At 49.0% G+C, this 24,077-nt stretch overlaps 1 protein-coding gene across 1 annotated transcript; it reads right to left on the bottom strand.

Annotated features, from left to right (window-relative positions):
* Positions 1-57: 57 nt before the first annotated feature.
* Positions 58-20,375, bottom strand: STRC (stereocilin). The gene is made up of 29 exons (XM_008059616.2): positions 20,275-20,375; positions 18,888-19,673; positions 18,775-18,799; positions 16,752-18,006; positions 15,392-15,454; positions 15,164-15,295; positions 14,854-15,020; positions 13,836-14,022; positions 13,615-13,730; positions 13,211-13,343; positions 12,678-12,860; positions 12,347-12,385; positions 11,995-12,162; positions 11,792-11,857; positions 11,208-11,333; positions 10,601-10,659; positions 9,695-9,818; positions 9,475-9,587; positions 7,503-7,638; positions 6,325-6,521; positions 5,716-5,806; positions 5,334-5,490; positions 4,285-4,454; positions 2,886-3,041; positions 1,368-1,510; positions 1,029-1,177; positions 661-758; positions 418-565; positions 58-222 (listed from the first exon to the last, which is right to left on the bottom strand). The coding sequence occupies exons 1-29, from the start codon at positions 20,333-20,335 to the stop codon at positions 134-136; spliced, it is 5,337 nt and encodes a 1,778-aa protein (XP_008057807.1). The 5' UTR covers positions 20,336-20,375; the 3' UTR covers positions 58-133.
* Between the last annotated feature and the right edge of the window lie 3,702 nt (positions 20,376-24,077).

The following is a 24,077-nucleotide window of genomic DNA, read 5'->3' as shown; positions in this document are numbered from 1 at the left end:
GTGGAAAGCATTAGCATTTTACCCATATTCCTCATCAACTTCTGAGAATAATTAGGATGCATTTTAACTTGCACTTTATTCATTACGACTTAGATTTTTCTCTCAACAATCTCCCTCAACTGTAGAGCCCGGCTCACAGCATGTGGCCGAGGAAGCTGATCATCAATGCCAAGGCCCAAGAAGGTTGTGACCAGTCCTGGAGACCCCAGGCTGTGCTTCGACCTGTAATGAGACAAGGAATGGGAGTAATATCACAACTATGCTCCCCAGGAACATTGATACTTGGAAATTAGTTCTCTGCTTATGGACCCCTCCAGGGACCTCCCTGGGTGGGTTCTAAGAGCCAGATAGCACTAAGTTAGGGGTCAGATTCTGCATCAGGAGATGCAGAGTCAAGCTGTGCAGTTGGGAACTCACCCTGTTGTTCTGGGCTCTCCTTCCCCTCATGCTGGGCCCATGCAACTGCTCCTCGCTGCTCGGGACTCAGAAAGGCCATTTGCTCAGGAGTGACAGCCACAGCCTGAACACTGGTGAGACTAGATAGTTGGGTGGGACTGAACACCACCTAGGGGCAAGTGTAGGAATCAGTGCATACATGTAGTCCCTTTTGGGCTCTGGTTCTCCTGTGGTTACCCCAAACCCCAGTCCATGAAAACTTACAGCAAATTTAGGAGGAGGGATGACAGAAATGGCAAGAGGGGTAAGGCCCTGGATTTGTCCCCGCAGCAGTGCTGAAAGTGCCAAGTCTGGGATTCCAGCTGTTAAAGCAAGAGGGATGGGCATCTAAACATTGTCTTAGACTGACCTTTCTTCTCTTCAAACCTATAGACTTTCTTCTCCAACTGCTCCCAAAGTACCCTACCATAGACCTTCCCCGACATGTCTCTAGCCCTTTACCTTTTCAGGCCCCCATATTAAGAATCCCAGGACACAGCCGGGCTCGGTGGCTCAGCCTGTAATCCCGCGCCTTGGGAGGCTGAGGTGAGTGGATTGCCTGAACCTGCGGGTTCAAGACCCAGCTTCCCCACCTGCTATTGTGCCAATTTCAGTGAAGATCTCAGGCCCCCAATTACTGACTGGGCCAAAGCCACCAGGTAACACAAGGAGCTGGGCCAAAACTTCCAGCTGTTCCTCAGAGCACTGGAGATGTAGGTTTCCCAGAAAGAGAGCTGCTTGACTGTAGAAGAGTGGGAAGGAAGGGAGAATAATTCAGCTTCAGTGATAGGGGCTGTGGTCATGAGACAATGGAAGAGATGGTTTTAAATGAGTTCCCTTTCTCCATGGGACAACACTTTCATAATCCTTCTCTCCCGAGTAAGCTCACCTTAACCTCAGTATCAAAACCCACATCCCTCTTCCCAGGTGACCTAAACTCCCAACTGCTGATATGCTGTAGCTCCTCTGGCCGCAGTCCACAGAGCGTGTAACCCAGTGCTGTCAGGTGAATGAAGTCCAGATGGCTCACATGACGACCACTCTGCCGTAGGAAACTGGAGACCACAACCCGGAGCTGGGGTGGGGACAGAAGACAAGGAGAAAAGTTATGGTGGAATTAATGGATGCAGAAGTGATTATGGAAGTGATAGGTGCTACTGGATTATATTCTGTATTATTGAGACCTAAAGATGAACCGGGCATGGTGGCTCATGCCTGTAATTCCAGTACTTTGGGAGGCTGAAGCAAGAGGATTGCCTGAGCCCAGGGGTTCGAGACCAGCCTGGGCTACTTGGCGAGACCTCATCTCTACAATAAATTTAAAAATTAGCCAGGGGTGGTGGTGTATGCCTGTGGTTCCAGCTGCTTGGATGGCTGAGGCAGAAGGATCACCTGAGCCCAGCAGGTTGAGGCTGCAGTGGCCATGAGCATGCCATTGCACTCCAGCCTGGGTGACAGAGTGAGATTCCTTCTCCTCCTCCTAAAAAAAAAAGGCCTAAAGATGCAACAGTCATGGGGAAGAGGGGAAGATTAAAAACACAAATAAGTAAAGGATGAAAAAAGAAGGCCTCAGGGAAAAGAGGTAGGAGAGAGCATTATGTGTCCAGTGCCTCAACATCAATAAATCATAGAGTCCCTAAGATCACTAGCATGGGATATTAAGAAAAGATAACCTGAGTCCGCGGGTTCGAGACTCGCCTGGGCAACTTGGCGAGACCTCATCTCTACAATAAAAAAAAGAAAAAAAATCAGCCGGGCCTGTAGTTCCAGCTACTTGGAAGGCTGAGGCGGAAGGATTGCCAGAGCCCAGCAGGTCGAGGCTGCAGTGGCCGGGAGCAGCCACTGCACTCCAGTCTGGATGACAGAGTGAGACTTCAACTCAAAAAAAAAAAAAAGAAAAGAAAAGATAAAAGGAATAATTAGGCAGGATCACAGGAAAAAATTCTTTGAGCTTTAGATGATCTAGAGCAGGGGTCCCCAAACCCCAGACCACTGACTGCTACTGGTCTCTGGCCTGTTAGGAATCAGGCTGCACAACAGGAGGCAAGCAGCAGGTGAGCAAATGAAGCTTCATCTGTATTTACAGCCGCTTCCCCATCATAACCGCCCGATCTCCACCTTCTATCAGATCAGTGGAAGCATTAGATTCTCATAGGAGTGCCAACCCTATTGTGAACTAGAAAGGATCCAGGTTTGCACTCCTTATGAGAATTTAACGCCTGATGTTCTGAGGTGGGGCTGAGGCAGTGATGCTAGTGCAGGGGAGCAGCAGCAAATACAGATTAACATTAGCAGTGAAGTTTGACTGAACACCTCTATCCTTGGTCCATGAAAAACTGTCTTCCACGAAACCGGTCTCTGATGACAGAAATGTTGGGGACCACTGATCTACAGGACTGAGTCCATGGGATTGGTGTTTGGGGAATGGTAGGACGGAGTAAAGGTGTTACCTGGACAGAGTTCCAGCCATCTATCTGCCCCAGTGTGCTTAGCACTCCCCAGTCCACTAAGGTCAGCTCCTGTAGTTCCCGATCTCCTAGGCCTATTAGGAGCCGACCCAGCTGCAGGATCTGCTCAGGACGGAATCCCCGGGGAGGTCCCCACAACTGGAAGAAAGAGAGGAACAATGTGAATGGAAACAGCACTGGATTAGAAGTCAGAAAGCTGGGTCTTAGTCTTGCCTCTGACCTTAGCTATATTACTCTAGGCAAATCACTTGCCTTTTCTTTAGTTTCCTCAACTATAAAATGAGAGAGTTGGATTATGGTTCCTCTGGATAGGGTGTCATTGAAAGACCTTAGTGTCAGTAGAAAAGAAGAGCTAACTCTAGTTCATGAGTTCTAAACTTTTGTGTGCACCAGACTCATTGAGGTGCCTATTAAAATGCAGATGCTGGTCGGGTACAGTGGCCACGACTGTAATCTCAGCACTTTGAGAGGTTAAGGTGAGAGGACTGCCTAAGTCTAGGGACTCAAGACCAGCCTGGGCAACTTGATGAGACCTCCTCTTTACAATAAATCAAGAAATATTAGTTGGGTGTGGTGGCACACATCTGTAGCCCAGCTACTTGGAAGACTGAGGCAGAAGGATCACTTGAGCCCAGCAGTTCTAGGCTGCGGTGGCCATTAGCGTGTCACTACACTCCAGCCTGGGTGACAGAATGAGACTCTGACTCAAAAATAAATACATACATACATACATATGTACATAATATATACATAAATGCAGATACTCAGACTCTTTCCCTAGAGATTTTATTCAGTTAGTTGAGCATGGGACCCTGACATCAACATTAAAAACCTGTTCCCTAAATGAATTTTTTTTTTTTTTTTTGAGTTGGAGTCTCACTCTGTCGCCCAGACTGGAGTGCAGTGGCCGCTCCCGGCCACCGCAACCTTGACCTGCTGGGCTCCGGCGATCCTTCCGCCTCAGCCTTCCACGTAGCTGGAACTACAGGCGCGCGCTACCACGCCTGGCTAATTTTTTGATTTAGTGTAGAGATGAGGTCTCACCTGCCCAGGCAGGTCTTGAACCTGCTGGCTCAGGCAGTCCACTCACCTCAGCCTCCCAAAGGCGTGGGATTACAGGCTGAGCCACCGAGCCCAGTTCCCTAAATGATTTTGATACACACTAAAATTTGGTAACCAATGCTCTAGTCCCTCTATCCATTGAATTAGCTCCCTTACCTCAATATTTATTCCCCCTCACCTCCTACTTGTGATCCAAACCCTCTAACTCTTTTATCTTCTGTTTCCCCATCTCTTACCCAATTCTCCATTATCTTGTGTCCCACATCACCTCCAACCAACTTCCTCATGGCCAACCCCAATTGGCTTCTCCATCTCTAACCTGCTTTGCCTTGCCCATGGCTGTGCGTAGTTCCTCGGGTCCAAGTCCTGGGTCTCCTGCAAACAATGCCAGGCAGTCCTCAAAGTCTGAGAGCTCCATCTCTGCAATCTGGGTTGCAGACCAGGCTGCTGGGAATGTTCCCCGTACATCTGCACAATTTGGCACAGGCTCTGAGGGGGAAGGCAGGACCGGGAGATCAGTGTAGTATTAAAATATGCCCAGAGAGATATTTGCAAATGACCCTTCCAACCTTTGGAGGATGTAGCAGTGTGGGCAGTATGGGTTGAAGGATTATTACAGAGTAAGATTTATAGGGCTCAGAAGATATTAGAACAAGAAGTGATTGGAGAGGACAAGTCTCTCATTTTATAGATGGAAGACTGAGGATGTTGCCTAGGAATTTAATGGCAGAGCTGAATTAAAACCTAAGTCTCGGCCGGAAGCAGTGGCTCACGCCTACAATCCCAGCACTTTGGGAGGCCAAGGTGAGAGAATTGCCTGAGCCCAGCCTGGACAACTTTATGAGACCTCATCTCTACAGTAAATTAAAAAATTAGCCGGGTGTGGTGTCACATGCCTGTAGTTCCAGCTACTTGAAAGACTGAGGCAGAAGGATCGCCTGAGCCCAGCAGGTCGAGGCTGCAGTGCTGTGAGTGTGCCACTGCACTCCAGCCTGGGCGGTAGAGTGAGACTCTGACTCAAAACAAAACAAAATAAAACCTAAGTCTCTAGCCACACAATGTCTCCTTCCTTCTAGGGATCTCCCCAGCAGAGAGCTTCACACTTAGCCAAAATAGAGCTGAGTTTGCTATTTACAGAGACAAAAAAGCAGGGAAATGGGAGTTCTGGACTTAAAAAACACAATAGGTTATAAATTCCCAGAGCTATAGAACCCTAGAACTAGAAGAGACTTACTGATCATCTCTCTAACTTCTTTGCTTTATAGTTTAGACAATGCAGTCCTAGATAGCAGCACATCTAGGGCCCAGAATTCTGACTGAATTGCTTGATATCCCCTGCTGGACATATGAGTGTTTGGGTAGTTTCACCTGGAAGACCTTCAGCAGCTGGCCGCACAATCCCAGCTACCAGAGCTGCTTTCTTGGGGGCAAGCTGTGGTCCCCCACACAGCTGTCCGATTCTGCTCTGCTCCCAGCTCTGCTGCTTTTCTAGAAGTCGCTCTAGGGTCTCTGGGCCCAAGGCCTCCTGTATGAGAAGGTAAAAGGAAGATGGGAAGATTTTGACAGGGTCAGGGTCAACTGCTGCAGCTGTTATTCCAAAGTCCTGTCTCTGTTAGCAGTCTCTCTGTTAGCAGTCTCTCCCAGATCCAGGCTTTACATCCTTTGCCCTCAACCCCCTTGGCCATGTGTCCCGATAACCAGCTCATCAGCCCCCTCTATGCATTAACTCCCTCCGTTTCCTTCATCTTACCCTGGGGATCAAAGAAATAGCCTCAGTAGACAGAGTGAATACTAGGCGACCAGCTTGCTCTACTTCATCCTGGCTCCACAACTCTGGTTTTCTGGGGGACAGGAAAAGATCAGGGGCTGTGAAGTTGAGGGAACGGTGATGAAAAGGAAGAGGAAAAAGAGGACATGCTAGGACTGGGGACACAAGGCTTAAACGGACCTTAAGAATATGGAATGGAGCCGGGCTCGGTGCCTCAGCCTGTAATCCCGCGCCTTTGGGAGGCTGAGGTGAGTGGATTGCCTGCGCCTGCGGGTTCGAGACCCGCCTGGACAGCGAGACCTCATCTCTACAATAAATCCAAAAAAAAAAAAAAAAAGCAGCTGGGCGTGGTAGCGCATGCCTGTAATTCCAGCTACTTGGAAGGCTGAGGCGGAAGGATTGCCGGAGCCCAGCAGGCGAGGCTGCGGTGGCTGGGAGTGGCCACTGCACTCCAGTCTGGGCGACAGAGTGAGACTCCAACTCAAAAAAAAAAAAAAGAAAAAAAGAATATGGAATGGGCTGCTACTTATGATGGTGGTTGAGGGGCTGGGTGGAGATAAATCAGAATCTAAAGTTCTCAAAGGTTCATACCCAAGAACAGGCTCCTGCAATAACAGCCCTCCCAGCTCTGTGGCAAATGGTTCTCCTAGGCAGAAGCCTTGCAGCTGACTGAGATGGGACAGCAGGATCTGTAGGGGGATCCGTCGTGTGCTCTCTATCCCCAGGAATCCAACCAAGGGGCCCAATGTTTCCAGCACTTCCCCTGAGACTGGGGTCTCCTTTGGAACCTGGAGAGGGACATCAGACCTTGGAAAGTATACCTTTGACTTAGAGTACTTTGATCAAGCTACCAAGCCCCTTCACCTTCCCTTCCTCCCACTCCTTATGAATGCTTACTGCTTTTGTTCACTTTCTTTTTTTTTTTTTTTTTGAGTTGGAGTCTCACTCTGTCACCCAGACTGGAGTGCAGTGGCCACTCCTGGACACCGCAGCCTCGACCTGCTGGGCTCCAGCAATCCTTCCACCTCAGCCTTCCAAGTAACCAGAATTACAGGCACGCCCTACCACACCCAGCTGATTTTTTTGAGGTCTCGCCAAGTTGCCCAGGCAGGTCTCGAACCCGTGGGCTCAGGCAATCCACTCACCTCAGCCTCCCAAAGCGTGGGATTACAGGCTGAGCCACCAAGCCCGGCTTTTGTTCACTTTCTTAAACAATGAGCCCAGATGGAGCAGGTAGAAAGACTGAGAATGTAATCCCAGCTCTTTGGGAGGCTGAGGCAAGAGGATTGCCTGACCCCAGGGGTTTGAGACAAACCTGGGCAACTTGGCAAGACCTCATCTCTACAATAAATCAAAAAATTAGCCAGGCGTGGTAGCATGCACCTGTGGTTTCAGCTACTTGGAGGACTGAGGTAGAATATCGTCTGAGCCCAGCTGATCGAGGCTGTGTTGGCTGTGAGCATGCCACTGCACTCCAGCCTCGGTGACAGAGTGAGACTCCAACTCAAAGGAAACAAAAAGAAAAGAAAAAGAAAGACAGAGAGGTAGAATCCATGGTATTTCTTAAACTCCAAGGGACCTGAATAAGAAACATGAAGTAGGTTGTCAAGGAATAGAACACAGGCAGATCAGACAAGGCTAGGGCCTTGTAGACAGAAACCTATTTGGCAGCAAGAAATAGAGGGTTGGGTCTAGAAGACAGAGAGCATTGTCTGAAGGGCCAGAATTGCCAAGGGCAGCAGATTTGAGTCTGCTAGGTGGACTCTTACCAGGTTTTGTAGTGCCTTCTCTGCCACGGCTGCCTGGTGGAGTGGGGTCAGTGTCAGCAGCTGCTCTGGAGCTCCTTTTACCAGTTCGACCACCAATATAATGGATTCATTGGATAGTCTATCCATCAACTGGACCCTGTTATAGCAAATTGACAACTGAAGCACTCAGTCAAAACTGAACCAAGTTGAGAAGGGACCAAAGAACCACACTTCCCCCAGGTAAGAAGTGACACCAGACCAAACCCAGTGACCTTGAACAGGAGCTGATATCAAACAGCTCCAGGGCCAATTGCTACCATCGTGTTTAAAGGAGGATAATAAGAGAGTCACATATTTCTAGTCTTCCTGAAAAGAAATAACAATCTAATTTGATCTAATTGACTCAAAAGTTCCAAATATTCAGTGCTATTTAAATTTCCCCATTTTATAGGTTAAAAAACTGAGGTTCACAGAGATCAAATCGTGGAGTCTTACTCCCAATTCTCATTCTTTCCTGTACTTGTGAGGAGGTTCTTTCTCATATGTTCTGGTTTGTTTATAATAGAGATGGGGTCTTACTATGTTGCTCAGGTTGGTCTCGAACTCCTGGCCTCAAGTGATCTTGCCCCTTAGTCTCCCAAAGTGTTGGGATTTTATAATTCTAAGTAGCATGAGCTACTGCACCAGGCCCTTCTTTCTCATTTGATCCTTATGACAACACTTGGGGGTAATATAGGTATTTTCTTTATTTTTTTTTTTGAGTTGGAGTCTCACTCCGTCGCCCAGACTGGAGTGCAGTGGCCACTCCCAGCCACCGCAACCTCGACCTGCTGGGCTCCAGCGATCCTTCCCTCTCAGCCTTCCAAGTAGCCGGAATTACAGGCATGCACTAGCACGCCCAGCTGATCTTTTGATTTATTATAGAGATGAGGTCTCGCAGCCCAGGCGGGTCTTGAACCCGTGAGTGCAGGCAATCCACTCACCTCAGCCTCCCAAAGGTGCGGGTTTACAGGCTGAGCCACCAAGCCCGGCCAGTATTTTCTTATCCCTATTTCACAACACTCATCCAGGATCTTACGATTCTAAATTATCTCACAAAACCCACATATTTAAACAGAATTTGAAAGGCATTAAAAAAGGGAAAGCAAAAACAAAAACCCCTTTGCCCAGAAATCTAAAGTGACATCCTGTATTCTACCTAGGGTTGCCAATTCTGGAACTCGGCCACGATACAAATGCCAAAATCTGTGGAAAGGCCTATAAAAGAATGGGGTCCACTGTTTTTTATCATCACTACGTTCCCAGGAAGACTGTAACACCAGCCTTGTACTCTGACTTACAGTTCAGATGACAATGGGTAAAATGGGAAAAGAAGCATTTGAGTGAGATACTTATAAACTCCTAGAATCCTGGGTTGGAAGGAGACTTAGGTGCATATAGTCTTCTCTTTCCACAACCCATACTTGAATGTGCTCTACCTCAATTTTCCTTATACTAAGTACAAATATGATCTTAATTCATCAGTCCCTAGTCTTGCCCAAGAGGGCCACTCAGATATATACCAGTCTAATTTCTACTTGATAGTCCCTCAAGTAGTTTAAGGATTGATCACATTTTTCATATATTTTCTCTTAATCTAATCTAAACACACTGAGAACACAGTACCCTAAGCAGGCTACTATTATCTGGGGCAGAATTGGACCATTGCCTCCCTTACTTCAGATACTCTTATCTCCATTAATGTGGACTAGGTTATATTAAGATTACTTGGCAGGCCCCAACATGGTGTTACCACTCTCAGCTGTTCCATGCTGGGGTCATGTTCTGGTCAATACATAGAGCAACTTTGCATAGAATCCTCTGCTATTGGTTATAAATGATGTCAGGGAACCACCAGACAGAAAAAGCATCTCCTCCAGGACATTTCCTAAGAACAGATCTTTAACCCAGGTTGAGCTTTCTGAGGATCCAGTATCTCCAGCATAGCACTTACGGCAAATCCAGGAGTAGCTTGGTATCCAGTCCACTCAGTTCTGGCCCCAGGGTTGTCAACTCTGGCTCTGGCATTGCCATCCTCCGCCGTAGCTCTGCCCAGATACAGGCCCTCTGTGACACAAGGTGGGGAAGCAGGGTCAGCACAGAGCTGAGCATGGGGGCTGGGCTCTGCAACCAGGATCCCAGCTTCCCTGCTCCCTCTAATACCCCCCTCTCACCAGACTCCCTCGAACCCCAGTGGGCAGTTGATAGAGCATGTGCACCACTTCAAGGAAGTCTGCCATCGAGATGATCTGCTGCAGAAATTCACAGGACATGCCCCCTGCCAGGGTGCCCAGAGCCCTGTGGGTATGTGAGTGGGTAGATGCTCATTCAATACATGCCACAGCCTGTCTGCTTCTTGACATCAGCACTCTCGGCATAAGTACATATGTTCATTTATAGTAATTTCCAGTTCAAGAAATGTTTTGACATAGATATTCTCACTGGTTCCCCATAACATCATTGCTGTTTATCAGAGAAGAAAATAAGGATTTACAGAGGTCAAGTGACATTCCCAACATCATTCTACTAGACGTATGGTAAACTGAAACTAGAGCTATGTCTTCAGATTCTGAAGTCCATGGTTCTTTTACTCTGGTTGTAAGTAAGGCGATACCTACTTATTCCTATTTATTCTTGCTTAGCCAGTAGCTCTGAAGTCACCTTGAAGTAAACTAATAACAGCAAATATCTATTGGGAGTTCCCAATGAACTAGGCACTGTGTTAGATACCTTTTATGGCTTATATCATTAAATCTTCACAGTAACTACCTATGAGGTTGGCATTATTTTCTTATCCTACAAAAGGGAAAACTGAAGCTTAAAGAGGTTAAATGATTTGCCCAAGAACACAAGTAGGTGACAAAGCTGGGGCCTAACCCAGATTTTCTGAATTCCTCGACTCCAGTTAGGCTAGTCATGGCACTGTGGAAGGGCAGAAAGGCAAGAAGAGGAGCCAGGAGAGCATCCATGAGGCAGAAATTATGCATCACTCATCCCTGTATCCCCCATTGCAAATCACATGGTGCCTGGCATATGGTATGCACTCAAAAAATGTTAGTTGCTCAATACAAGCTACTCACTGTAAATTCCTGAGGGTCAGGTTAGTAGGCACCTGCATCTTCTTCCAGAGAAACTGTGCCTACAAGAGAAAGAAAGAGCAGACACTTCTTAGCAGACATACTATCCAAGGACCTAAGATGTCTTGGACCCAGTCTTGCCCCTCCACTTGGGACCCACCAGCCTTCCATTCTCCCAAATGCCCACTCCTCTCTCAGAGAAAGAGAAAAATAGTCAGCCTGTAATCCCGTGCTTTGGGAGGCTAAGGTGAGTGGATTGCCCGAACCCACGGGTTCGAGACCCACCTAGGCAACTTGGTGAGACCTCATTTCTACAATAAATTAAAAAATTAGCCAGGCATGATAGCACACGTCTGTAGTTCCATCTACTTGGAAGGCTGAGATGGAAGGATTGCCAGAGCCCAGTAGGTCGAGGCTGCGGTGGCCAGGAGCGTGCCACTGCACTCCAGTCTGGGTGACAGAGTGAGACTCCAACTCAAAAAAAAAAAGAGAGAAAATAAAGAGTAGGGAGAAAGAATGAAAAGCACATCACATTATGAGGTATACTAGGAATAAGATGCCAAATAGGGATGGGATAGAGGGAGTTCTGAGGTTAAATGAGGAGAATTACCTGCTGCTCAGACCAGGGCAATGCCCGATAGTGTCTTCGGTTTGCCAGAAGAGCCGAGGAATCCAGTTGTAGCAACTTTAATGGGAGCAGAGGAAGCAGGCAGTCTGGCCAGGTGGTGGGGATGGGCTGCTGGTGGTGATGGGTGTAGCAGTATAGTGATTGAGGTGAGAGGGTGAGAGGGTCTGGACTCAGCCCTCAGAGAAGAGGAACCCATAGGAGCAAAAAGGGACCAAAGCTAGGACAGGAGTGGAGTGGCATTTGCCTCTAAGCCCTCACACTAAAGGCTGTTGTGCTGCTAGTTAGGTACCTGATGAACTAAAGTCCCTTAGCTTCTCTGAGCATTGGTCTTTTCCTCTGAAAACAGTGTGGTTGGGCTGAAAGATTTCTGAAGCCCTTCTGGCTTTGACATCCTAGGATAGTGTGGGTCATGCTGTCCTGCATCTGGAACTGGGGAAAGCTGCTAATATCTTGGTGGGCACAGAATTCTCAGGGCCACTGCAGGGGTAGTATGTGAGGCAGCACCAGCCATATGAAAACTGCCCTGGAATAGGGAGAAGATCTCAGTCGGGAGATCTCTTACTTACCTGACCAGGGATACACACAGCTGGACCGGCACCTGTTGTCCCCATATTTTTAACACCATCCTTCACCTGCATGAGAATTGTGTGTGTGTGTGTGTAAGGGAGTAGGGAGGTATGGATGGCCTTCCTTGGTCACAGGGAAGTGGCCCTCCTCCCAACCAGAGCCCATTTCCCTGCTTGTCTCATTCTCCCTGCTACTCTCCTACCCGAAAGGTCTGCAGCAGTGCTGCGGTCTGGCAGGCTGAGAGGCGTGACAGTTCAGGGGCCAGGCAGGAACAGGCCCCAACCAGAACTCGCCTAGGGATGGCCTGGAGTGTCTGGGGACTGAGGCCTGGCAGCAGAAGGTGCAAGGAGCAGAGTTCCTCCAGGGATAGCTAAAGAGCAAGAGAGATAAGAGGCTTGAAGAAGAAGGGCAGGGTGGTGGGGAAGGCAAGAATCACAATGCAGAAAGGCAGCAGGTATGAGGGGAGCTGGGAGGGAAAAGGGGAAAGATGGAGGAGCCAGGGAAAGGGGGACTAGAGACCTCCAGGGGGATGTTGAGAAGTTGCTGCTACTCACATCATGCCTGGGAAGGAGCCGTCCAAGCAGCAGGGCAGCCTGTGTGGAAATGGGACAGAAAACAGCTCTCAGGTCCCAGTAGCCAGGTCTTAAGCAGATTCCTAAGGCCTGCCCTCCAAAACTTCCAGCTCTCTCTTAACCCCAGTAACTATCCCCAGTGATGCAGGTTTCTTCTTGATCTGAGGAAGGGAAATGAGGGAGTCCTCTTTGGGACAGAGTTTACCTCTAGTACTCACCCAGGGAAAGGAGGGACTGACTGTATCCCTGACTGTGAATCTTGACTGGGACTCCAGGGGATGGAGGGTGGATGCCAGGGAGTGAGATGACCCACCTGAGCAGGTGTGACACTGGTTTCCTGCAGGGCAGGAAGCATGGCTCTAAGCTGGGGCTCTGACAGCTCCTGTAGGAAGCGGAGGCCCAGCTGAGAGAAGAGAGGAGCCCAGACCCGCAACTCCCGAGGGCTCAGCACAGCTCCTCCCGATGAGCGCAATACCCCTAGGAGTTCATATGCCACCTGTAACCAAAGAAGGTTTAGGGCTGTAGAAAAAAGACAGATGAACCTTCTCTCTAATTCCACATCTGGATTTCCCAGGGCCTGGGCTAGGGTTTGGAATGAGGGATGGGGCTGGAGTAGATTAGGTTCAAGATGGCAAAGGGTATGTTTAGCGTGCTGCAGATGATACAGGGTAGGGCCAGGAAGAGGAGGTAACAGATAAGATGGCCGTGGAGTAAAGCATGAAGATGGCAGAGGTGGAGTGGGGGCTGGCACCACTGTGCTTGAGCTTGGTTGATACAACTGGGCAAGTAAGCCACATAGACCCAAGAGAAGCCTGGAGTCTTGGAGGTCTGTGCCAAGGGGCTCACCCGTCCTTCTGGGCTGAGGGTCCCATTAGCCGCACATTCCAACAGCCCCCGTTCTACTGGCCCCATTGGATCACTCAAGGGCACCAGGCTCTGCAGCTCCTCAGGGCTCAGGAAACAGGCGAGGGAACCAAGCCTGAGGAGGGCATGAAGCTGGACTTTATGTGGTCACTGAGGTTAGTACTAAGGCAGAAACTATTTGGGTACATGAAGTAGGTTCTCTGACCACTCAACTAGGAAATGGGGGCACCATATATAGGTCTCCTCCTGGAGTTCTACACTGCCTGGGGCTACTGCCTACTCTCTTGCCCTTTTCTTTCTAAGACATCAACCCACCATGGCAGCTGTACCTGCCCATCTCTACCTCTCCCATTTTGACCTTGGTTACTGATCCCACAACAACTCACCTGCGTACCTGCTCCTCACCATCCTGTACACTCTGGTTCACCAGGCTGCGCAACACATGTCGGGCATGCCCTGGCCCAAGACCTGCTGCTGGCCAGCTATCCTCCAGAGCTTGGATCTGAGATCAGGAGGGTTAGCTTGTATTGGGGTCACTGTGGGGCCACTGACTCCTGTCCCACCTAGCAGAAGATGGGCCCATCAAGTAAGAGAATGATTCTCATACCTGGTGAGGGCTGAGTTGCAGAAAGTTCTCCAGAGGGAGGTGGGGGAGCAGGGGCAGCACTGCCCATAGTAGCTCCTGGGGCCAGGCAGGCACTTCCCCGAATAGTTCGGGGGCCAGCAGTCGCTTTGCCAGAGCCTCCTTCTGTTCAGGCCTCATTCCTGGACTGTAATCCCGGATAGCTGCCAGGCTGAGGAGAGTGGTGGGTTTTGTTTTTGTTTTTTGAATTGGGGGTCTCACTCTGTTGCCCAGATTGGAGTGCAGTGGCACAATCATGGCTCACCGCAGCCTTAAACTCCTGAGCTCAAACAATCTTCCCAGTCAGGTGCAATGGCTCATGCCTAAAATTCCAGCACTTTGGGAGGCCAAGGTGAGAGAACCAACCAGGCAACATGGCAAGACCTCATCTCTACAAAATCAAAAAATTAGTCAGGCGTGGTGGTGCATGCCTGTAGTTCCAGCTACTTGGAAGGCTGAGGTGGAAGAATTGCCTGAGCCCAGCAGGTCAAGGCAATCTTCCCTCCTTTCGAGTAGCTGGGACTAGAGGCACGTGCCACTATGCCCAGCTAATTTTTTTTTTTCATTTTTTGTAGAAACAACGTCTCACTATGCTGCCCAGACTGGTCTCGAACTCCTGGGCTCAAGCGATCCTGTCTTAGTCTCCCAAAGTGCTGGGATTACAAGGCCTGAGCTACCAACCCCAGCAGTAATGGGTCTTAACCCTTTGCCTTGTCCCAAACAGTTGTCTCCTGGCCCTCTGTAACCCTGCTGTCTCCCTGGTCTTAACAGAGAGGAGCTCTATGATGCTTTTGTAGTTCATAAGCGTGATGCCTGGGTTTTCATGCTCATATGTGAGATGCACCCGCCTCAAACCTTATTAGGATGTGGTACATTAACCATAGGACAGAAAATTAACCATACGAAAGAAAAAAAACAGAAAGGAGCTTTAGAAGGGGCTGCTCCAGGTAAATGGAGTTGGCCAGACCCTAACAGGAGCGGAGGAGAGGTGTGGAAATCTTACACACTGTCGTTGGCCAACAGGGATGGTGGGAATCGCATCAGGTCAGAGACAGCCAAGAAAGGGATGAGTGGTGACAGATCAATGAAGAGCTGGGAGGTAAGGCGTGGATACTGCTGAAGCAGCAGGGCTGTCAGGCGACCCAGGGCCTGCTCCTCAGATGGTGGCACCTGTGGGGGCACAGGAATGAATACTGACTCCAGAGATGCTCAGTATCCTTGCCAATTCCTCTCTGGGCTTCCTCCTCCCACCAAGGCAAGCCCTCTGAATGCTAGGTACCAGGTGCCCTTGCTCCCTAGACTACCCCCCCAACTTTGCTGTCCCCTCCCTCTATGCTCACCTGCAGCTTCCCTTGCAGCATGAGTGTCAGGAAGCCCTGCGCAGCCTCCTTCTCTGCTGAAAGCACCAGCTGCTGGAGATTTTCTGGGGGCATGTGCAGGTATGCCTGGGAATAGGAGGTCATTGTGGGTATGGCCTCACTGGGCAGGGACCTCAAGCCATGGCTGTTACCCAGCCCACCCATGTGCTTGCCACTTGTTACCTGTACTAGAATCTTCAGGGCCCAAACACTCTTCTCCCTCTGGAGCAGATCCCACAGCACAGGCTGGTGGAGGGAAAGACGAGATGCCAAGAGAGCTGTCTCCTCTGTCCCTCCTGCAGCTTCCCTAGGCACTCTAACTCCACTTGCTGGGATGCTTGTCCTTCATCTCAAGCTGGTCTGAATGTCTTCAGATATTTAACTCCTTAGTTACAAGACCATGTCTCTAACTTCTCCTGTATCCTCTCCCATACCAAATCCATAGTTGGTTCAATAAATCCTTGTAGACCTGAACCAAATACTGTCTATTTCATTCCATTTTACTTGGCCCTGGGCTTGAAAAAGTGGGCCCTCATATGGAGTAAAAAAACCTAGCAAAGGTACAGAACCTAGTAAAGTACCTTGCACATAACAGCCACTCAGTGAAGGAATTATGGTATTTAACATATTCTTGCCCCTTCACTCTACAGAGTAGAAACTGAAGCCCAGAAAAACTAAATTAAATTACTTGTCCAAGATCACACTAATTGGTAACACCGTTGGACCTAGAATCAAAGTCTTCTGATTTGTCATCCTCCTGAATCTTTTTGATTTGTAGTTCTCCTGCCTCATCTTCCTATATTCTTTTTTTTTTTTGAGTTGGAGTCTCACTCTGTCGCCCAGACTGGAGTGCAGTGGCCGCTCCCGGCCACCGCAGCCTCGACCTGCTGGGCTCTGGCGATCCTTCCACCTCAGCCTTCCAAGTAGTCGGAATTACAGGCACGCGCTACCACGCCCAGCTGATTTTTTGATTTATTGTAGAGATGAGGTCTCGCTGCCCAGGCGGGTCTCGAACCCGCAGGCTCAGGCAATCCACTCACCTCAGCCTCCCAAAGGCGCGGGATTACAGGCTGAGCCACCGAACCCGGCTATCTTCCTATATTCTATCAGACTCCAATTCTCACTGTTTCGGGAAAGAATTAGAGCCCTCTAACTTGATCCTTTCCTTTCTGGAGCAGAAAAGGGGAGAGTCAAAGAGCCCAAAAGGACAATGAGATAACATTTGTTGCATGTTTATGTATTATATACTATGCTAAGTTCACAGCATTTATTACCTCATGTAATACTTATAATTAGACTAAAAGAATGTTACAATTAGTACCCTCAATTTATAGATGAGAAGAGAAAAATATTGCTCAGGGAAGTTAAATAATTTGTCTAATGTTGGTCACAGAGTCAAGATATTCTGATAGAACCCAAGCCTGTGCTACTCTAGAGCTGAGTGCTTAAACTCTATACTGTACTCTTGCCTCTCAGTATTACAGGAATTCCCTGCAGGCTCTTCCCTCTGTCACAGGAGCTTTATCCCTGGCAGATCACTCACACTGAAGCAGGCCAGCAGCTCCATCTTGCTTATACCAGAGCTGGGGTCAACAGTGGGTTCAAAGCCAGGTGCAGTTTGTTGCTCCTCCTGCTCCAAGTACTCCCCAACCGTCCGTAGCACACTGCGTCGGCCCTCTGGGCGGAAGGCATCCCAGAAGGAGCAATTGTCTGGGAGACTGGAGAGCAGCAGGGCCCGACCCAGCATCCCCTGGGCCTCAGCCCCTCCAGCCCCTGGACCCAGGAGGAAGGTCAGCAGGCGCAGGAGATAGTGTAGGCGTGTGGGGTGGGCAAGGGCTGGCACAGAAGACTGACAGCGTGGCAATTGGGATAGCATGCCAAGGAGGAAGGGACCAGGGGCCAGACAGAGTGGGGATGGTCCTAGTGGTGGCAGAGAGGGCAGAAGGGGGCCCAGAAGCCCTTCTAGGAAACAAGTGTCATTGCCCCCACGACTTATTCTGCACTGGCCTGCTAGCCAAGGCCAGAAGGGCACCAAGGCCTCATACATGGTATCATTGGCACAGACCATCACCAGGAAGCCACCCCCATCTGGGCAGCGTTCCCCACAGGGCCCGATGTGGCAGGGAGGGGAGGCAGTGATATCTGGGGTGGGGCCCTGGCACACATGCTCAACCCAAGCCTGGTTGCTGGGGGGCACAGCTTGCAGACTTGCCTCCCCACACAGCCGCTCAGCCCACAGAGTCTCATTCTCCAAGAAGCAGCCCCAGAAGATCTCTGGGGTCAGCGGAACAGGGGGAAGGCCTTCAGGGCAGCTGGTAGGGGGTGGGAGCAGGCCAGCACAGAGCCGCTTTACCAGGCGGCGGTTGGGGCCAGACAGGGCTGAAAAGGAGAGGTTGCTACAGATCGCATCCAGAAACTGATCAGGGAACTGGTCGTGGCAGGCCTGTAGCCAGCCTTGGGCACCTGGTGCCCATGAAACTGCATACCACACAGCTGTCTGGCAGATGGCAGCGGTGCTGGGAGGGGGCTGCGGGGTGGCAGGCCTGGCGTGCTGGCAGAGCAATTGGATGGAGAAGTTGGAAATGCTGTAGGGTGGTGCTGGGCCTGAGTGGTTCTCACAGAGGGCCTCCACAGAGATGGCTCGCCGCTGGCGTGGGCTGATGTGGGCTGAGTGCTGGGAAACTCTGGGCAGAGGCACACCCGTGCTCAGGCAGTGGAGGAGGGCAGGGGGTGGGGGTGGCGATCCAGATAGAAAGCCCAGTGCCTGGACATCCCAGGAAAGGTTGTGCCGGATGCCCCTGGGTGCAGAGGGAGGAGGAGGCAGGATCTGGTCAGTTCACATTCCCTCCAGCTGAAGATTCTTACCCTGGCCCAGAGCTCTACAAGGGGCATGGCAAGCATAGGCTGTTCAAAAGTGAGGTCCCTGAGAGTAAAGGTGCTACTGGTTGAAATGCTGGGATGGGGAAAAGAAGAGAGAGCTGTCCTACCAAGGCACAAAGTCGCCAGGGAGCAGCCCCAGTTGCAGTCCTTTCTTCATATGCTTTCAGGTAGCTTAAACACAAGCCTTGGTCGGCTTCATATCAGGAAATCTACACAGCAACTGAATATGCCCAACTGTGCTCTGGCATTGCTGTACTGAAGTAGTAAGGGAGGGATGAATCCAGTCTTGTCCTTGTTTTCCATTACCCCATTTTTACTTGCTAACATTTACTAAGTACTGTATGCCAGGTACTGTAACATTTACTAAGTACTGTATGCCAGGTACTGTTCTAAGTGGTTACACATACAGTATCAACTCATTTAATCCCTTGCAACAACTCTAGGGTAAATAATATTATCATCCTTACTTTATAAGTGGGAAACTGAGGCATAGAAAGAGTATGTCCCAAGGTCACATGGCTAGGAAGAGGGGAAGCTGAGACACCAACCCAGAGAGTCACACTCCAAAACCACTAAACCACACTCCTTCCACCAATTTTCTCTTCCACTCTGGAGGCGGATGCCTTCAACTCTCTACCTCCAGATTTCCCAGACCCAGTCCCTCAGAACCGGTTCCTATTACTTACCATAAGAGCAACTGTTGAAGGTTACCTAGGAGGGAAAGAGTAAGGAAGAGAACTATTCCAATCTTAACCTTCTTGCCCTGCTGCATCCCAGCCCCAGCCCTGGTAGCACTCACCTGCCTGGCACTGCCCATTGGCATCAGGCTCTGGCTGCCCCAGAAGGGAAAAGACCTCATCCTGCAGGGAGTGAGTGACACGGAGCAGCCCCTCCTGAAAGGCAGCATAGAGGGGGGCCCCCACTGTGCGTAGCAGACCACCCCAAAGTGCTTCCTCAGAGCCCAGATCCCCGGTTGGGGTAAGCAAACCCAACAGACCCTGCAAAAAGTGAGGAGCTGGCTCTCTCCCACCAAGGCCTGTGGCATTAGTGGGATCCACACTGGGCTGCACCTGCACCAGAGCCTGCCAGCGTGTGCCTTCTAACAGCAGCAGCAGAGAAGGCAACCAGTCAGCAGCCAGGATGCAGTCAGAGGGCCCATCACGGGTACATGGAGGTCGGGTGGGGGCAGAGGGGCCCCCTGGAACTAAGGCTCCCAGCAGCACCTCCACAAGTCCACCCAGCACACCTGCTTGGTGCACCAGGAAGTCCCGGGGAGTCTGTTCCTGTCCCAGCAGTGCCAGCACATCCCCCAGCAACCCTAGCATTGGCTCCCAGTCTGGGCTGCCTCTCAGTGTCACTAGAAAATCATGGAGCCGGAGGGCAGGGGGCTGGAGAGGTGGGGGCTCTCCCACTGGTCCCTCCCCCATTCTCCCGGGCTCAAAGGAAGAAGAAATGTTGGCCAGGAATGCAGAGAACCGTGAGCGGCTGAGGGAGCCTTGGGGAGCCTGGTCCAGAGTGGAGAACAATGACTTCAAGAGGGAGAGACCAGAGTCCAGGGACTGGGACCCAGTAGGGACCAGAGTCACTGTAAGGAGAGAAACCAGAGGTCAATAAAGGGGAGGAACCCAGAGCCCAAGCTCATCCCTGCCCCTGAACACAATTGCCTGCCTGGATCTAGAGATGAGGTGAGGGAATGGTGAGCTGAGGCCCTTTTGTTGGCCTATAGTAAGTCTTGTCCTACTTTCTTTTTTTTGAGTTGGAGTCTCACTCTGTCGCCCAGAATGGAGTGCAGTGGCCGCTCCCGTCCACCGCAGCCTCGACCTGCTGGGCTCCGGTGATCCTTCCGCCTCAGCCTTCCGAGTAACCAGAATTATAGGCATGTGCTACCGCGCCCGGCTGATTTTTTGAGTTATTGTAAAGATGAGGTCTCGCTGCCCAGGCGTGTCTCGAACCCGCGGGCTCAGGCAATCCACTCACCTCAGCCTACCAAAGGCACGGGATTACAGGCTGAGCCACCGAACCCGGCTTGTCCTACTTTCTTAACCCTCATTTTCTCCCTTATCACGAGTCTCTGCTGCTTTTCCCTGTCCCTTTATTTTTTTTCTAACAGGTTAACCGCCACATTCTTAAGCCTTTTTCCAGCAACCCTCCCCTTCATCCCCTGCCCTGCTCACTGTTCCTCTCACCTGCACAGGACAACAGCAGAAGAAGCAGCAGCAGCAGCAGGGGCCAGAGGCTCAGAGACATGTTTCCAGGTGAACACCGGTACTAGAGGTGAGTTCTGGTTATTCTCACCTTGTGTGGGATAGCCAGGTGAGGGCAGGGCACTGCAGGCAGCCTGAGGCTCCACTGACACTGTGGAGTGGTCTTTCAGGAAACAATATCTGTAACCTGACAGCAGGTTTGTCACTTGAGCCACTGACTACCTGATCCTTTGGCTCTGGAGAAGGGCATGCTTCTGTGAGAAGGACCAATGATAGGGGATCCCAGGAGGCCCTCAGAGGAACCCAAGGAGATAGCTTGAGTTAGGAATCAGTAATGCAGAGAGGAGTAGGCAGAAATGGAGATGGAGAACTGGACACCAGGGGTGTAATCTTGGGGTCTGCAAAAAAATATAAGAAAACAACTGAGGAGAGAAGATTGCCTGATCCCAGGGATTCGAGACCAGCCTGGGCAACATGTTGAGACCTTGTCTCTATAATAAATCAAAAAACTAGCTGGGCCGGGTGCGGTGGCTCATGCCTATAACCCTAGCACTTTGAGAGGCTGAGGTGAGGATTGCCTGAGTCCACAGGTCCGAAACTAGCCTAGGCAACTTAGCAAGACCTCATTTCTATAATAAATAAAAAAATTAGCTGGGTGTGGTGGCGCTTGCCTGTAGTTCTAGCTACTTGGAAGGCTGAGGCGGAAGGATTGCCAGAGCCCAGCAGGTTGAGGCTGCGGTGGCCGGGAGCATGCCACTGCACTCCAGCCTGGCTGACAGAGTGAGACTCTGATTCAAACAAAACAAAACAAAACAAAACAAAAAGGATACAAAGGAGCTAAAAAGCAAAGAGGATTTGAGGAAATTGAAGAAGAGGGCCCAGGAGAGGAGAAATTAAGAAGTCTGGTACAAGGACGGAAGGACGGAGAATTCAAGAAGAGTTCACTACTTTCTATTCCCCATCCAGAAGCACAAAATGTTAAGATCTGGGCAGTACTGGAGATCACATAAACCAAAACCTTTTAATTTATGGATAAGGAAATAGACCCAGAGAAAAGTGACTTGCTCATTAGGCTATTCAAATGTTTGGGTTTTTCTTTGGCTCTGTCTCTGTGGCCTAGGTAAAAGACATAGAAAATTCTGAGCTGAGAAGAGAAAACCAGATTAAATCACCATGCAAGGAGGCTAGTCCCCCTACATACAGAACTGCTCAATGATCAAAAAGAGAGATTCCATTCAAAATAATCTCTCCTGGTCAGCATTAGAAGTCTTTCCATTCCCCATTTATATCTCCCCAAAGACCTTCATTTGACACCAGTTCTAAACAGTAATTCAACCCTTAGGCTTCTGCCAAACCTTTATTGTCCTTTCCTTAGACCCCCTTCCTCATTCTCTCCCCCAAACCCATACTTTGAACTCCATTGTTAATGTGCTTTTTAGAAAATTCACTTAGGATCACTGAATTTTGGAGGTGGCAGACACCTGAGAAATCCTCTGGTAAACACTTCTCATTTTACAGATAAGGAAATTGAGGCCCAAAGAAATGGAATGACTTGGCCCTGGTCACAAAGGGAGTTGGGTGCAATGCTGGGATTTTCCAAGGTAAGTCAAAAGTTGGGACCAGTGAAATGATCTACAGCATTATTTTGCAAATATTTTCTCTTTGCCCATCAAGGTTACCACATCTAGTCTGAAAAGCAAACAGGAGAATCAGAGGAAGAATGTGGCCTGGGTTCCCAACAGCTTTCTAGCTCCTGATTCCAGTCCATCCTGCAACCCACCTGAATTTCTGCCCTTGGTTCTGTAAAAACCCTCTGTAACAATAAATTCTCCTCTTTTGCTAACAGGGTTGAAAAAAATGAGATGCCCTAGGTTCAAACACTAGTTCCTATATTTATTAGCGGTGTGTCCTGAGCCAATTTCTAAACCTCTCTGTGTCATTGTTCTTTTCTGCAAAAAGGAAAAAAAAATACTGTATAGAGTTTTTGAGAGGATTAAATTAGATAATGCACTTAAAGTACTTGTAATGCCTGGCATTCATTCTACAAAGATTAGCACCTATCATGTGTCAGGCACTGGTACAGAAAAAACATTCATTAAATGTTACTACTGCTATCATTAGAAGAGCTCAAGATGAATATTTTGTTTGAATTTTTTAAAGTTCCAATTAATGCAGAAGTTATTATCCAGAAGTAGTATTTGTTTGTTTGTTTGTTTGTTTGTTTGTTTTTTGAGTCAGAGTCTCACTCTGTCACCCAGGCTGGAGTGCAACGTGACATCACAGTCACCCCAGCCTTGACCTACTGGGCTCAGCTGATCCTTCCACTTCAGTCTTCCAAGTAGCTGGAACTACAGGCATGTCACCATGCCCAGCTAATTTTTTGGTTTATTGTAGAGACGAGGTCTCGCCAAGTTGCCCAGCTGTCTTGAATTCTTGGGTTCGCCTCTGCTTCCCAAAGAGCTGAGATTACAGGTGTGAGCCAGCGCGCCCAGCCCAGAAGTAGTATCTTGAGTGAAAGGTCTTAAGAACAAATATGTAACTAGTTGGGCCAAGCAGAGAGGAGAACAAGGAGGACTCCTCCTATGCAGGATGGGAAATTTCTTGGCCATCTACATTATACAGTAGTAAGCAGCTGGTTAAATAATGTTCTTGCTGCTAAGGATTCAGATAATGTGCTGAGGGTGAAGCACTTAGGGTTTATGGCAAATACCTCAGGCTTGATTCAAGTGTGTTGGTTACCACTTATATTTTGGTAAAGATCAATAAGAGCGATTCAGTTTCAAACCTATGGATGATCAATTGGAAAGAGAGAAAAACAGAACAAGCGAACTGAAATGATAGGGGTCCAGAACAAGAAATTAATCTTGTGTCCTGTAAAAATGAAATGAATAAAACTGGTGATGCCTGGAATACTCTGTGATCTATGCATTAGAATGGATATACCTGGGAAGAGCCAAAGGAATTGAGCATCCTCACTCCTCAAAATCTCCCACAGGGCATTCTCTGCCTGACAATAACAGATGCCTCTCTGTGTAAGATACAGTTGTTTCCTTTTTTGGTTTGCCTTTAACTGAAATATTTATTGCTTCTAGATATCCAAGCATTTCTCACAATTCCCAGATCCCTTGCAGTTAGGTGGACTCAGGAGATTAGTTCTGTTCAATGAATTGTGACTAACCAAATAAATTAAGAGATAGTGAATGACCCTCCAACAATCTCTTCTCTGCTGAGGTAACCTAGAAACTGCATGTTTTTTGGGGTTTTTTTGAGTTGGAGTCTCACTCAGTCGCCCAGACTGGAGTGCCTTTCTCATACTAAACCACTGAGATTTAAGGGTTAATTTATTCTTACAGCATAGCCTTTGACTCTCCTGAATAAGATACTTTTAAATTATGTTTGCATTTTTATATCAGGCCTCTGAATTCTAGGTCTCCACTCCATACTTATTAGTTTGATAGCCAGGAGAAGTTCTTGTAATTCATGTATCTGTAAAATAAAGCTATTATTACCCATTTACCTAATTCCTTTGTATTACAAAGAGCCTGTGATGTGCCAGGCACTGGTACAGATTCACTACATGTTACCACTATGATAAGACTAGCTCAAGATAAAAAAATTTTTTTTTGAGTTGGAGTCTCACTCTGTTACCCAGACTGGAGTGCAGTGGCATGCTCATGGCCACTGCAGCCTTGACCTGCTGGGCTCAGGTGATCCTTCCACCTCAGCCTTCCAGGTAGATGGAACTACAGGCACATGCTACCATGCCCAGCTTATTTTTTAATTTA

This window comes from Carlito syrichta, unplaced genomic scaffold, assembly GCF_000164805.1.
Source record: "Carlito syrichta isolate Samal-C Ts95f unplaced genomic scaffold, Tarsius_syrichta-2.0.1 Scaffold304305, whole genome shotgun sequence".
Lineage (NCBI taxonomy): Eukaryota > Metazoa > Chordata > Mammalia > Primates > Tarsiidae > Carlito > Carlito syrichta.
The sequence above is the reverse complement of the archived record's forward strand: the minus strand, read 5'-3'. Positions and strand labels throughout refer to the sequence as shown.

What these genes read in the sequence shown, in the direction of transcription:
- STRC (XM_008059616.2), bottom strand. Translation starts at nt 20,335, where the DNA reads ATGTCTCTGAGCCTCTGGCCCCTGCTGCTGCTGCTGCTTCTTCTGCTG. An exon ending in CCCTGAAGATTCTAGTACAG is followed by an intron (nt 15,296 to 15,391) that starts GTAACAAGTGGC and finishes TCCTATTCCCAG; the next exon opens with GCATACCTGCACATGCCCCC. An exon ending in TTGCAGGAGCCTGTTCTTGG is followed by an intron (nt 5,807 to 6,324) that starts GTATGAACCTTT and finishes CCTGTCCCCCAG; the next exon opens with AAAACCAGAGTTGTGGAGCC.